Source organism: Myodes glareolus, chromosome 15, assembly GCF_982192425.1.
Source record: "Myodes glareolus chromosome 15, mMyoGla1.1, whole genome shotgun sequence".
In the NCBI taxonomy this organism is placed as follows: Eukaryota; Metazoa; Chordata; class Mammalia; order Rodentia; family Cricetidae; genus Myodes; species Myodes glareolus.
The window spans coordinates 22646713-22661304 of NC_142040.1; the positions used below are offsets into that span (position 1 = coordinate 22646713).

The 14592-nt window shown below is 40.0% G+C and overlaps 1 protein-coding gene across 2 annotated transcripts in view; it reads right to left on the reverse strand.

Moving 5' to 3' along the window:
• The window catches only part of Aggf1 (angiogenic factor with G-patch and FHA domains 1), a 26388-nt gene continuing 11796 nt past the window's right edge, over positions 1–14592 (reverse strand). The window contains exons 8-14 of one of the 2 annotated variants that reach the window (XM_087896798.1): positions 14406–14457; positions 12683–12784; positions 10887–11052; positions 9886–9968; positions 4398–4525; positions 2761–2860; positions 1–992 (exon numbers count right to left, since the gene is read on the reverse strand). In XM_087896798.1, coding sequence (XP_087752924.1) covers positions 792–992; positions 2761–2860; positions 4398–4525; positions 9886–9968; positions 10887–11052; positions 12683–12784; positions 14406–14457 — 832 coding nt within the window. In that variant the 3' untranslated portion in view covers positions 1–791. Of the gene's footprint in view, positions 993–2760; positions 2861–4397; positions 4526–9885; positions 9969–10886; positions 11053–12682; positions 12785–14405; positions 14458–14592 lie in introns of those variants that run through there. The other variant, XR_015734963.1, reaches the window with a different exon arrangement.

Here is a 14592-nt window from a genome sequence, read left to right on the forward strand (position 1 = left end):
TCGAGTCTTTTAAAAAAATTTTTATTGCATTTGAAGACATTTCCAGGAAATGTTTGTTTTTGAAGCCTTGGCTAAGTGATCATCTACACTAGCTGTCGGATTTCTCTGGCACGATCCCATTGCCTGCAATGGTGTTTATCAAAACTAAAAAATGCTAGCACATTGAATACATCAATACGCACCCAGTGGTCTCTATCAAATATTTTATCAGCTAGGAAAAACCCAAAGGCAAATGCTGAATATGTAGTACAAATCAACATTCTTCACAGAAGAAAACAGTTTGAGACTAATTTTCTATAACACGTTACCTGCTCATCAGTTCTTAAATTTACTGCAGTTATTCAAGGGTAAGATTATGCTCCACGACTCACGGCTTCTCAATTTAAAAAAACAAAAACCTAAGTTCTAAAGGTGTAAACAAGTACACACATAGAATTTCTTGTCTGTGCATCTTATAACAATGGGCACAGCGAGGCAGACAAATGTACACTGAAGTCATTCCTGGTCATCTGAGTTCTGCTTACTGGCTAGTTGCCCTCTACAGGTAAGGGAAATGACAGGATTAAACAACAAAGTCTGACAAGCTCCGCCTGTGTCCGTGAACTGTAGTCCACTTCCTGCATGAGTTCATCCAGCGCCTGCTTGGTAGGGAAAATGCTCTCTACAAACTGTAAAGCACACATGTGTGGAGCAGGAGCGCCATCTGACGAGCTCCCTCCTGTTACTGACATTTTGTACAATAAAAGTTTCCAAACTCTTTTCAAAGCTCCAGTCTTCCCTGTGACAGACCTTCACTCTGCAGTCCCCTTCACCCACGGCACGGCCCCTGGTGCATCTTTCTGAGGTTTAGTATCTGTGAAGTTTTCTGCAAACCTCTCTCTTGCTTTGTCCCAGTTTTTTTTGCTCTTATTCTGGAGAAAGTGGAGATCATCAATTGAGGTCGGCTTCCCTGTACCCAAGCCTGCATGTGTCCGTCGAAGCTGAAGCTGGATCTATTATGAAAGTTGAACAGAGAACTTGTTTTAGAACCCAAACACAACAAAACCTGCTATGGGCCACTCTGCGGTAGAGATGGCTTCCTATAATTCTTTGACTTATTAAAGGCTCATGAAAGGAAAACACATCAAATGCATGAATACATATAGGAATACATGTACTATTTTGATATGGCAATCCCCTCTGTGTGCTGTCATTACCAAATAAAGAAACTGTCTTGGCCTGTTGATAGGGCAGAATTTAGGTAGGCAGGGAGAAAGAAGGGCAGAGTCAGGGAGGAAACCATGGAGCCACCGGAGACAGATGCTGGGAATTTTACCCAGTAAGTCACAACCTTGTGGCAATACACAGATTAAATAGGTTAAACTAATATGTAAGAGTTAGCTGGTAAAAAGCCAGAGTTAATGGGCCAAGCAGTGATTTAATTAATATAATTTCTGTGTGATTATTTCAGTTCTAGGTGGCCAGAACAAACAGGCAGACTCCTTACTACACTATTTCCCATGGAGCTTAAGCTCATTTTGTCTGCACTGTCCTGCCAGACCTAAGTACAGCTAACTCTACTTTAAAAAATGGTCCTTAAACAGCCATGACCTTTTCAATTGTGATGAAAAAGTCCCATAATGTTTTATGTAAGTTTATATTTTATTTCGGCTGCATTCATAGCTGTACTGAACTGCTCAGTCCACAGACACAGGAGGGACACACCGGAACGGTACAGAGTGTATCATTCCATTCTAATCAAAACTAAAGGTCACGGTCTATTTAAACCACTGCCTAGCCTCACCCAAGTAAATGTACAAGAAGACTAAGCATTAAAATGGGTAGTGTATGCCTGGCATGGACAAAGCCCTGGGTTCAGTGTCATGAAGAGAATCAATGTGATTGCTGTTTATTTCCATCAGGAGATGAGGGCTTCTCATGTTAGGAAGCTACCAGATGGGTGCCTTGTGTAAAGCTTAGGGCTTTATCTACAGGACACCCTTGAAAATGGTTCTTATCATCCCCACCTCACACAAATGATGGAACTTCAAACAGACCCAAAGACTCAGTGATAAGGCCCATACACACTCAGGGTCTATAATAAGACATTCTTCCTATAATGCTACAATAATCATGAGAAAACTGGGACATATCCATGTTGGTGGTCCGTCCGTCTGTTTCGGCGGTTAGCAAGTAATACTTAAGCTCTACTGTCAAAAATACTTGAGAGAGAGAGAGAGAGAGAGAGAGAGAGAGAGAGAGAGAGAGAGAGAGAACTGTTATCTCCTATCAACTATGGGACTATAGAATTTAAGTGATGCATTGTTTTCTAGACATTATTCTTTGTATTGTACATACAGAGCCCTGGGTTGCTTAAGCACAATAGATTCCTCAGCTAATGCAGAATGTGACTATGGGTAAACAAACACTAATTGGTCCTGCAATGTTCAGCACCAGACTAGTAAGAATGTCATTTAAAAATTTTAAAAGGACTGAGAGTAGCTTGGCAAGAGAGCTTGTTTAACATGTTTAAGGCCCTAGGTTTAGCACCCAACATGGTAAAACAAACAACCCAGAAACCCACACAACTAAAAAGCACAAGAAAACCTTTGACTCAGGAAATAACACTTTAAAAGACTTGATTTAAGAAAAAAAAATCTAATAAGGCTTTCCCAAATCCACATGTGTTAACTGAGAACACAATAAAGGCCTTAACTGTACAGCCCCGGAGCTTGGCAGTGTAGAGTCAAAGCTTTATGAATGAAAGAAAACATGTCTTACCGGCGTTTTCATTCCTCCACCATCCTTTCCCAGGCCCTCTCCCTTTCTCCAACCCATCTTCTCCAACATCTTCCGGCCTTTGTTGCTGTCTGTAATTTCACTGTAGAGGAAAATTAAGATGATAGCTGATTTATAAAGACTTTTAAGGCCTTATGTACAATAAACTCATGCATTAAAAGTAACTGACACAGCTTCTTTAAAAAACTGATAATAACTCATAAAGTAGAGGACACAAATTCTACTCCACAGATGCAACTAACGGAAATGCACGTAATGACATATGTGCAAGCAAGCAAACCTAATGGCGACAAGTCATAAGCAACTCAGATACCCACACACAGACAGACTGAGGAATTCATAAAGGAAGTTCTACGGCAATGAAAGGAAGCTGTATCAAACAAAGCCACACTGGACAAAAGAATGCAGACGCCACATTCACTTAAAGCTTCAGAATCAGTGGAAGCTCTGCTGTCAGGACAGACAGAGATCGACTTCAGGAAGGAGAACAGGGCAGGGATTAGCACAGGTCAAAGGTTACGGCACTTCTACACTTCTTGTCCATGAAACATGTACTCTCAGCGAACTGATTTCCACAGAACCACAAGGTAGAACAGCCAGCACAGGGCAGTATGACTTTCTACACATAGGAACGTACCAATAAAAAGGAAAAACAGAATCCTTTGTTCCCTACTTGCATTCTGTGTGATGGTTTTGCTAATGGGAGAGTTCCGATTTTGCATTTTATTACTTTCTCACTGTGTGAGAGTGACTTTTAGCTTCTTTTATAATATACCAAGTGAGGCAGGCCAAGTTGTTTCACTCTTTACGTTTAATTTAAATCTAATGTAATCTTCATGCTCTCCAACATAAGAAATGTCCTATTTTAACATGTTTGCCCTGCTGCATCCAGTTTGTAACACTACATCTCATCAACTGATTCCATACAGAGTAGGACATCCCATTCTACGCACTGTAAAGGAAAAGTTACTGGCAACTGTAACTATTTAAACTTTATATCAGTATATTACTGTGTTTTAATAAATAAAGCTTGCCTGAAGTGCAGGGTGCAGAATGCGACACTAGTCAGCCATACAGGCCAGGCAGTGGTGGCCACACCTTTAATGGCAGCAGCCACACTAGTCAGCCATAGAGGCCAGGTGGTGGTGGTGCACGCCTTTAATTCCAGCACTAAAGAGGAATATATAATGGGAGGAGACAGGTCTAACATTCAGACTCAATCTGAGGATTCATGGAGGCAGGACCACCTATTTTTGGTCTGAGATAGAGGTAAGAGCCAGTGCTGACTGCTTTGCTTTTCCTGATCTTCAGGTTGAACCCCAACATCTGTCTCTGATTTTTCATTATCCATGCTACAACCTGGTGTGCACAAGTGGTACAGTTTGAAAACAAGGGAGAAAAATCACAATTTTATAATTTTCATTTCTGCATGGAAGATTCAATCTGACTCAATCTAGAATGAAAAATAATGCAGCTAATTTAATACAAAGTGTGGTCATATTATAGTCCTCAAAATCACATTTTCATGTTGATTAACAAAGCCACTTTACCATAAGAAAAGAACTACTCAGTCAAACAACTTAACAAGAACCATCATAGAGGTGTCAGTCAACACTCACGAGTGAACAGATGCAGGGGCATCATCTCTTTGGAAAGTCCCTTCGCTTCCAACCTGCTCCCTGCGTTTTCCAGCTCTGTCTTTATATTTTGGATTTTTCAATGCTTTTTCATCTTCGTAGTCTGTATTCTTAACAATCACAAACCATTGATTGAGGAAAAAAAAGAAAGCAAATAAAAATATAATTTAGTAAATATGGTTCACTGGCATCTCTGCAGACATGAATGAAAATAAGCGGCTATCTATACCGCCCATTATTAAACATTCTGTCTTCGCTCCATGCTATTCAAGTTGTATCACAAAATAAACAAAACAAAACTTTAAAAAAATAAACAAACAAGGAGATAATATGCTGAAAATCCAGTCTACTTTTCACTTACTGTTGTGGCATTCTACTGTCATATGAGCTAATGTTCAATGGCTCAACAGGTAAAGGCACTTGCCACGGGGCCTGGAGACTCAAGCCCCATTCCTATTCCTTATGAAAATAGAAGAGTACCAACTTCACAGAGCTGTCCTCTGACCTCCACAAGGCACTGTGGCATGCATGCCCACATACACATCAGGTGTGCACACATAATAATAAAGCCTGAACCCCTGGGATTGAGAGAAAAAAAAAATCTATTTACCCCTTTCTCTAGGGATCCCAAAGAACGTAACATAGTACAGCATGTTCATGGTTAAGGTGCACCCAGGCGTGGTAGCAGCACCCAGGTTACACCCAGTTTCAACAGTCCCTGCTTTTTGATAAATGGTACTTCACTATAAGACTACAGTATGGTTTGTTTATCCATATTTAAAAGACATCTGAATCTCTCTCAGTTTGAAAGTGTTACTAAAACACAAGAATAAACATTTGCTGTCAGGCTCTGTAAAAACTGCTTGCACTTCTCTCAGGCAAACATCATAAACTGGAATGATGGATACACCTCCAGCCCTTTCAACTTTTAAAAACTTACCACACTGTTTTCCCAGAGTAACCGCATCATTCAACATTCCTGCCAGCCATACAAGAGCATCAATTTCCTGATAACCCTGTGAATAACTGGTACAGCCATTCTACAGATGCTTACTGATATCTCACTGTAGTAATAGCTTACTGATTTTTTTTTGGCAGGGGTCTTTACTTTCCAACAGTATCTTCTTTGGGAAGAGTCTGCTAAAATATAGTTATCTTTCTTTTCTTTTTAAACATAGGGTTGCCCCCACCCCCACAAACTCATGTATTTAACACTTAGTCCCCAGTTGGTGGCGCTGTTTGGGAGGTAATGGAACCTTTAGCAGGCAGAGCCTTACAGGAGAAGTATGTCCCTGGGAAGGGCTTTCTGCTCTCCCTCTCTGTGTCCCTGTGATCAGCTTCTTGGTTCTGCCACCACACATGCTTTTCCAAAAACTAATGGTCTCTATCTCTCTGGAATTTTAAGGTAAATTAGGCCTTTTCTTCGGCTGTCTTTGGTCCTACTTATCACAGCAACAGAAAGGTAATTAATATGCAATGTAGTACAAGGCTGGCCCTGAATAGATTCAAGTCATCCTGTTCAGAAAAATCTCCAAGTAGACAGGGCTGAGCATGTGCTGCCATCCAAGGCAGCCCGTTTTTAAATTAAGCTGTTCTCTCATTTTACAGTGTTCTGTACATTCTGGACTGAAGTTTCTCATCAGGTATGTGACTTGCAAGTGTTTCCTTGCCTATGGTTTAATCTTCATATTCTCCAAACTATAGTTTGTCAACTTATTCCCATGTGCTTTGATTTTGGTGTTAAATAACTCAGAAATCTTTGTTTAAACTTGCATATGAATATGCACATGGAGTCAGAGGAAACAACAATCATGGAGATTTGATGTGGGATTCCCCTCTGTATGCTTTGAGTATGTTTTATTACCATTGGTTAATAAAGAAGCTGCTTTGACCTAAGGCAGGGCAGAATATAGCCAGGCTGGAAGAGATATATAGAGAGTATGTAGAGTCAGAAAGATGCCACATAGCTGCTGAAGGAGAAAGACACCAACACCAGAATCTCCCCGACAGGCCAGATAGCCTTGTGGCAATACACAGATTAATAGAAATAGGTTAATTTAAGATGTAAGAGCTAGCTAAAAGTATGTCTGAGACATTGGCCAAACAGTGTTGTAATTAATAGTTTCTGTGTGATTACTTGGGTCTGGGTGGCTGGGAATGAACAAGCAATCTCTGCTTACAAAATGGTGCCCAATGTAGGGCAACTACATTCACATAAAACCTAAGAGAGCTTGGGAAGGAATTCTAGACACAAAAAACAGTTAAGCACAGCTTCTTGGTGGTATTCTTGAGTGGGCTCTGTATGCTGGGGGTAAGTAGAGGTGTGACTCCTTTTAAGAGAAGGCTTCCTGACTTAACATTAGCAGTAAAAACTTCACAGTTCCTTTAAGAGTCGGCTTCCTGGTTCATTCTGGTTCTGTTATGGAGCACTTAGATGGGTTCTGTGAGCAGCGTGTTACAAATTGCTTACTGGCAACAAGACCCACTGTGTTCATGGAGCTAGGGTGGCAAGCAAGGCTCACAGAGGCGGTGAATATGCCTCCATTATGTTGGACTGGGAAACAGGCAGGGCCATGGAGATGGTCCTAGCCATGCCCGCTTAACATTTAAAAAAAAAAAAAAAAGGCTCCTTGTCAGAAAAAGATTTCAGATACACAACAGAACAGATTCAGACATAAAAGACCTCTAAACGAGACATAGTATGTTTAAAAAATGTACAGTAGGCGTGGGAGAGAGAGAAAAAAAGGAGTATAGACAGTAAAAAAATAGCTTTAAAAATAAAACAAAGTCTTTAAAGAGACAATAAAAGTAATATAAGAGTACAGACAGTCATAGATTAAAGGAGTAAAGAAATATGAGCCATGTAAAGATGAAAAATGCACAAAAGTCTGGGTTATGCATATTATTGTGTTTTCTTTAAATTTTTTGACATTTGTTTCTGGGGGCTGATAAGTTAATCCAACATAAAGGTATCTTAACTTCAAAATTTGGGTCTAAGGATATGGTGCTTTAGAAAAGAGGTTCTGCTTTTGTTTCCACAGATGATGAGAACCTGTGGATTCCTTCCAGGCTAATGTTGTTTATGGGACAAGACCCCAAAAGGTCTCCATGAACCCTAAAAATATTTCATCCAACAAACAGCAGGAAGCACTTTGGAAAAACTATGCCCAAATTACTAAAATGATTGTTTATAAACATTTGTTTTCATTTAAAGAGAGGCAAGACATAGAAATAAATACTTTATATTAGTATGGACTTTGGTTTATTGAAACAAATTTAAGGTCAATTTGCTATACTATTTCTACTTTTATTTAAGGTATGTGTTTATGTACCTTATTTAAAAATGTTATTTTTTAATGTGTAATTAAAAAATACTGATAAATAGATAGTCTTCTATAAAAGTCAAACTTGTAGTCATGTTAGTTAGGTTTTCTAGATATACAGAGATAAATTTCAGTTAGAAAAATAATCTTCAACACTTTAAAGACCTATAGAATATGGCATTTAAAATGTTTTAAGAACTTAGACTTTTCTCCACAGTGAGACATGTCTGCTTCTGGCAGTACCAGTCTATTTCAAGAGAATAATGAGCATCAAAGAGGCTCCTATGGGATTTGTTAGCCATTTGGGCAAGAAACTGCTCTTGCCTGGAGTGCTTCATGGTATTCTGTATGAATTGGACATGCAGGACCCACAGAGAAATGACTGATAAACTTGCCAAAAACAAGGTGAGATAGTCCTTTAGGGTTCCCTGCCAGACATTCTGCGAGACACAGAAGAAAGCAACTGAAAGAACAGATCTTCAAATTTCCTGCTTCATGGAAAAGTCTGTTGGATACTATGGACCTGTAAGCTGATGATGGATACCCCAACATTACAAAAGAACTTTGGGTGACTGTCCAGGCAGCAAGATGTCTCTGTCATTTCTAGAGTTTTGGAAGTTGCTTACAATGCACTTCCTGTTTACTTAGGTAATAGTATATCCTCCTGGGGTCTTTGAAGAGTTGAAGACAGATAGTTATAGTTTTCCTTAGTTATGATAAAAGATAAATTAGATATAAAACTTTAGACTCACAAAGATAGAATAGATAATATTTTCCTTAATTAGCCAAATATAAATGGACTAAATATTATAACTGAAATTCTTACTTGATACCTATCTTGTTATATGTAATTTTACTCTGTTAAAGACAAAACCTTCCTTTTAAATTTAGACATAAAAGGGGAGATGATGTGGGATTCCCCTCTGTAGGCTCTGAGTATGTTTTATTATCATTGGCTAATGAAGAAGCTGCTTCGACCTATGGCAGGGAAGAATATGGCCAGGCTGGAAGAGATATAGAGAGAGAGTAGGCAGAGTCAGAGAGACACCATGCAGTCGCCGAAGGAGAAAGAAACCTGAACACTGGAACCTTACTAGGAGGCCACAGCTTTGTGGCAATACACAGACTAATAGAAATGGGTTAATTTAACATGTAAGAGCTAGCTAAAAATATGCCTGAGACATCAGCCAAACAGTGTTGGAATTAATATAGTGTGATTATTCGGGTCTGGGTGGCCAGGAATGAACAAGCAATCTCTGCTTACAGAGTCTGGCCTGCCTCTGTCTCCTGAGTGCTGAGATTAAAGGGGTGCACCATCATGCCTAGCAACCCAATCCTTTCAAAGAAAGATTTCCTGAGGTTAGAGATATAGTTCAGTGCTAGCACGCTAGAGGTTCTGAATTCAATAACTAGTATTGATGAGGACAAATTCCCACAAGTTTTTTTATTTCTTTCATTCACATTTTAAAGACTTTGTTACATTTATATTAGTCAGTCATTTTTGTGTTTACCCATGTGCTAACCCACACCCATGGAGGTCAGAGGACGGTTTGGGAAAGTCAGTCCTTTCCTTCTACCATGTGGGTCCCAGGAACCAAACTTAGGGCCTCAGCCTTGGCAGCAAGTGCCTCTACCTAGTGAACTACCTTGCAAACACGTTTTACATTTCTACATTTACATCAATAATACATTTACAAGGTGGCTAACATGGACCAACACTCTTCTGTTCTCATGTTCACTCTGTGGTTTCTGTTCTGTGCAGATGGCCATCCAACCATTCTAGCGAGCACCATGTGTTAGGGTGGCGGGGCCGGCACCCTTTCTCCATCTCATTACGTTTGTATCATTTTAAACATCGAGTTTTCTATATGTAAATACATGGGTCTACTTCTGGACTCAATTCAGGTCCATACAGCTGTGCATCAGCGCTTGCAGCAGCATTCTCCCTTCAGTTGTTTAGTGAATTTTCTTGGAAATTGTAACTGTCTACTTAAACATAACCTCTACATTTTCAACTCCAACTTCAGCAGTTAAGTTATGAACACCAGAACTACAGACATTACATAAGTAGTCATGGTAAATAGTACTTAATCATATTTAATGTGCTTAGTACATTGAACAGATGAAACAATATCCAACATTGTTACCTGCAAACCATACTTGACTCGTATTTTCTTCAGTGCTTTTCTTCTCTCCAACTCCTTTTCCTCCTTACTTAATGCTGGACCAACTGAAAGGAAAAACTCAGTTTGAATATGATAAACTTTATAGAAAACTAGTACTAAAAAAAGCACAGTAGTTTATCTCACTTAGTGTATTTTCTTGGAAATTTCATAATCTTATTTTTCAGTACAGTAAAATGAAGTTCCACTGTGTATATCACATTTTACTATCCATTCATCAGCAAGTGTAAAATATTATGCCAAGATACCTAACCCAGGACCAGAAAAAAAGACAAAATGTCTTTTTCAAATAATAAATAAATAAAATAAGACAAAATGTGTTATTCACTCTGCTATGTGAAAAACTTTAAATGTGTCTATTTAAGCTGGAGTGTCTGCAGGACCAAGGCAGAAAGGGATGTGAGAGGGGAGGGCAAAGTGGGGCGCCTGCGATACGAGAGGAGGATTGCCACTCAGGAGGCAGAAGCAGGCAGATCTGTGAGTCTGAAGTCAGCCTGGTCTACAGAGTTCCAGGACAGGCTCCAAAGCTACACAGAGAAAACCTGTCTCAGAACACCACCCTCCCCCCAAAAAAGAAAAAAGGGTTAAATGTTTAAGTGTGGATGGGAGAAGATGAAGAGGTTAGAATGCAGGTTAGTCAAATCTTGTAAGAATGTATGAAAATCCCTTCTGGAAACCCACTATTTTGAAAGTCAATTTAAAAATACAATTTCTGTAAGTCGAGGCGCCACACACAAGTGGACAAATTCCAAATGAGTCACTGCTCAGGGCTGCAGCAGCACTCACGGAAGCGCCTCCTGTCCACAAACCCCATCACTAGACGCAGGCGGGCACATTCACCTCTCAGCCCACGGCAGAGACACGAAGGGCGGGAGGTGAGAGGGACAGGCCACAGTGCATTCTAAACACTTAGTGAATTAAAGTTCTAAACAGTATCACACCCACACTTAGTGTGTTTCACGTACCAAAAGGCTCGCCTTTCTTATCGAGGCGAAGGTGAGCTCTGACCTGTCCTGGTTCACAGCCATCGCAGGTCTCACTGCCAGGGTGAATGTGAAAAGACAGCACAGTCTCCCCAATTTTCACCTCATCACCGTGTTCAAGGACGTAAGGATCACTTTTAGTTTTTGGCTAGATGAGAAATTTTTAATGAAACAGAAAACACAAAATAGTCACATGGTTACATTTTATCTATGGTAAGAGATACTGATGATAATGAGGAAAACCCAAAAAAGGAGACACATGCACACTTATACAGTTCAATGGATGGACTGCGAAAAATCCTCTACTGTAACAGTAACTTAGTGGTAGAGTATGTATTTACCCTGAACCAAACTCTGGGATCAATCCCACAGTTCCTTATAGCATTTCCCAGAGGCTATTTATAATTTTGATCTTATTAAAACTCACCAATTTTCTTACCTACCAGCCCACTCTGGACTTAATCTACTAGCAAAACATATAATCACAGGAGAATTACATTAGGAGGAAAGTGCCTTCTTTAAAAAAAATTTACCCCTGTGTGTGTGTGTGCATGTGTGTGTGCGCGTGTGAAGAGGGGGTTAAGACTGCTCAGAGCCAGAGCTCAGGCAGGTGTGTAACTTGTTACATGGGCACTGGGATCACAACTCTGGCCCTCATGATTGCACAGTGAGTATTCTTTTTTAAAAAAAAAATTATTTATTTTCATTTTATATGCGTTGGTATTTTGCCTTCGTGTATGTCTGTGTGAGGTGTCAGATTTTGGAGTTGCAGTTGTTAATTACCATGTGGGTGCTGAGAATTGAACCTAGGTCCTCTGGAAGAGCAGTCGGTGCTCTTAACCTCTAAGCCATCTCTCCAGCCCCCAGAGTGAGTATTCTTAACCACTGAGCCACCTCTCAGCCCTTCATGGAATTTAATTTCCTTCTTTCACCTTAAAGCACAAGAACAAGGTCTCCATGATGGTTTATATGATCAATTTGACAAGATCTAGAAGCGCTTACTGCCTCTGGGCACACCACCACATATAGAGTTCAGGGTGACCTCTGGGCATGCCTGTCAGGACCCACCTCAACTATGGGCAGCACCATACCATAGGCTGGGATCCTAGACTGAGCAAATAGGAGGAAGAGAGCTCAGTCAGAGCTAGCATTTTCTTCTCTCTGCTTCCTGAAGACTGACAGAACACAACCGCCTGCTTCACAGCCGGGCCTTCCGCACCATAAGGGATGGTTCTCTTCCTTCCTGGAGTTGCTTTGTCAGGGTATTTGGTTTTCAGCAAATTCCCAATTTAGCATTATTTTTATTAACACAAGAGAAGGGCACAAAGGGCAGCTTGGGATGCCTAATGGTCCACTGGAGGCAGAGCATCTGCTCAATATGCAGGAGGAACCTGAGCTAAATTCACAGCAGCACGCAAAAAGAGAGGGCCACCAAAGCTGCTTATATGAATATTCAGTCCTGGGCCAGTGAGATGCAACTCCATGAAGTTATTCTAGGACCTCCACAGGCATGTGCACACACAAAAATTTTTTAAGAATATTTAACCTAAATAAATTTCATTATACAGTCATACCTAAAAGTAGCAACAGAGACAAAACTAGAAGCCAAACCCTACCAGACTAACATCTACTATCTATTTTTTACCTAGCCCTTTCGGGAAATTTCCAACTGAGTTACAACTTGGATTTGAACTCTGATCTGAACCAAATGTTATCTATAAGGACCAGGACCTGAGCCCTACCAAAGAAGTAGAGGCGATCACTACACACTCACTCACCTGAAGAATCTGTTTCCCATTGACAACGGTACCATTCTGGCTGCCCTGATCCACAAGGACATAGCTTTGCAAGTCATGGTCGAAATAAATTTCTGCGTGAAACTTAAAGAAAAGCAACCAAGCAATTATAAAGCACTGCACATTTTCAACCCAGAGCTGACTTCACTGGTGCGCAATGGTGTGGATATTAGTCTTTGATCATTTCACTTGCATTTCTCTTAATGCTTTTTCTCAATACAAATTATTACAGGCGCTGATAGAAAATATGGAGGCTATACTTCCACCTTCAACTATGACAAAAAAATTGTATATATCCTGACTCTTCTGTTTTTAAAAAGTAGGTAAGATTATACCATATGTACAATTTGAACTTTTCCTCCTAACATTAGTACTATCAGTGTCTATTTAAAATCATTATAATTCTCAGTACAAACTGCTGAAACACTCAAGGACTTCCTAAGGAAGCAAGTTCTCCGTTCTCCAGGACAAGGACTGAGCCTCCCTCACTACAGAGCACTTTATTCGTATATCCTGCAGCTCTGCTTCGTGGCTTAGCATTACACATGCAGTTTGTCTACGAAGTGGCTACAGTTGTTCACTCTATATGAACAGCCCCACAGTCAATGCTTCTAAACTGCTTTGAATCAGAGTTGAATATATTTTTAATTGAAACAAAATGCAGCATATTTACTTTACTCTATAAATGGGTTAACTGGATACTATTTTACTATTTGATATCTAAGTTAAATCCATGCTTTGTAACTGCTGCTTCCAACTTAAAAAGGACACATTAGCCAGGTATGGCAATACACACCTATGTTCCCACTAATACAAGAGTCAGAAGCCAGGTTGCTTGGGCAGCCTAGAATAAGGGGAGAAAGACCTTGTATAAAACATAACATAGCAATAATCCCTGGCCATGGATGGTGCCCATGCCTATTACTTAGGAGGTAAATGTAGAAGGATCAGGAATTTAAGGCTAGAAGGCTAGACTCTGCTACTTAATCAGTCTGGGGCTAGCCTGGGCTACAAAAGACCTTGTCTTAAACCCAACCCAAACACAAAAGCTCCATAATCTTCAAAATGTGATAAAGAACTTGTTTCTTAAACAGTGCAAGAAACAAACAGGTGCTGCCTGCATCACTACTGCTACACTATTAACCTTCTCATTTAATAGAAACAAACAGGTACTGCCTTCATCACTACTGCTACACTATTAACCTTCTTGTTTAATAGAAACAAACAGGTACCGCCTTCGTCACTACTGCTACACTATTAACCTTCTCATTTAATAGAAACAAACAGGTGCTGCCTGCATCACTACTGCTACACTATTAACCTTCTCATTTAATAGAAACAAACAGGTACTGCCTTCATCACTACTGCTACACTATTAACCTTCTCATTTAATAGAAACAAACAGGTACCGCCTTCGTCACTACTGCTACACTATTAACCTTCTCATTTAATAGAAACAAACAGGTGCTGCCTTCATCACTATTGCTACACTATTAACCTTCTCATTTAATAGAAGTCAAGTTTGCTACTAAAATGACTTTGGTTTTTGTTTTTTTTTAATATAAGATCTTGTTATATAGCCCATGTGTAGTCAAGGCTGTTCTCAAATTCTTAGTTCTCCTGCCTCTGCTGACCAAGTGCTGGAATACAAGTTAAGGACACACACCTTTTTCCCTCTTAAGGCTACAACTGAGAAGGGTCTTACCTTACTGACACCAACTTCAGGGATTCGGAGAGTATGTTCCATATCCTTTTCCCTACAGCAGTAAGGAAAGGGACTTTAGTGATTTGGGGAACGTGCACAAAACAGCAGTGTCAATGATAGGGTCAAGGCAAGTTTCTACTAGATGTTTAAATGGAAGCCCAGCACAGCGGTTCTAGTTGTGGATTGC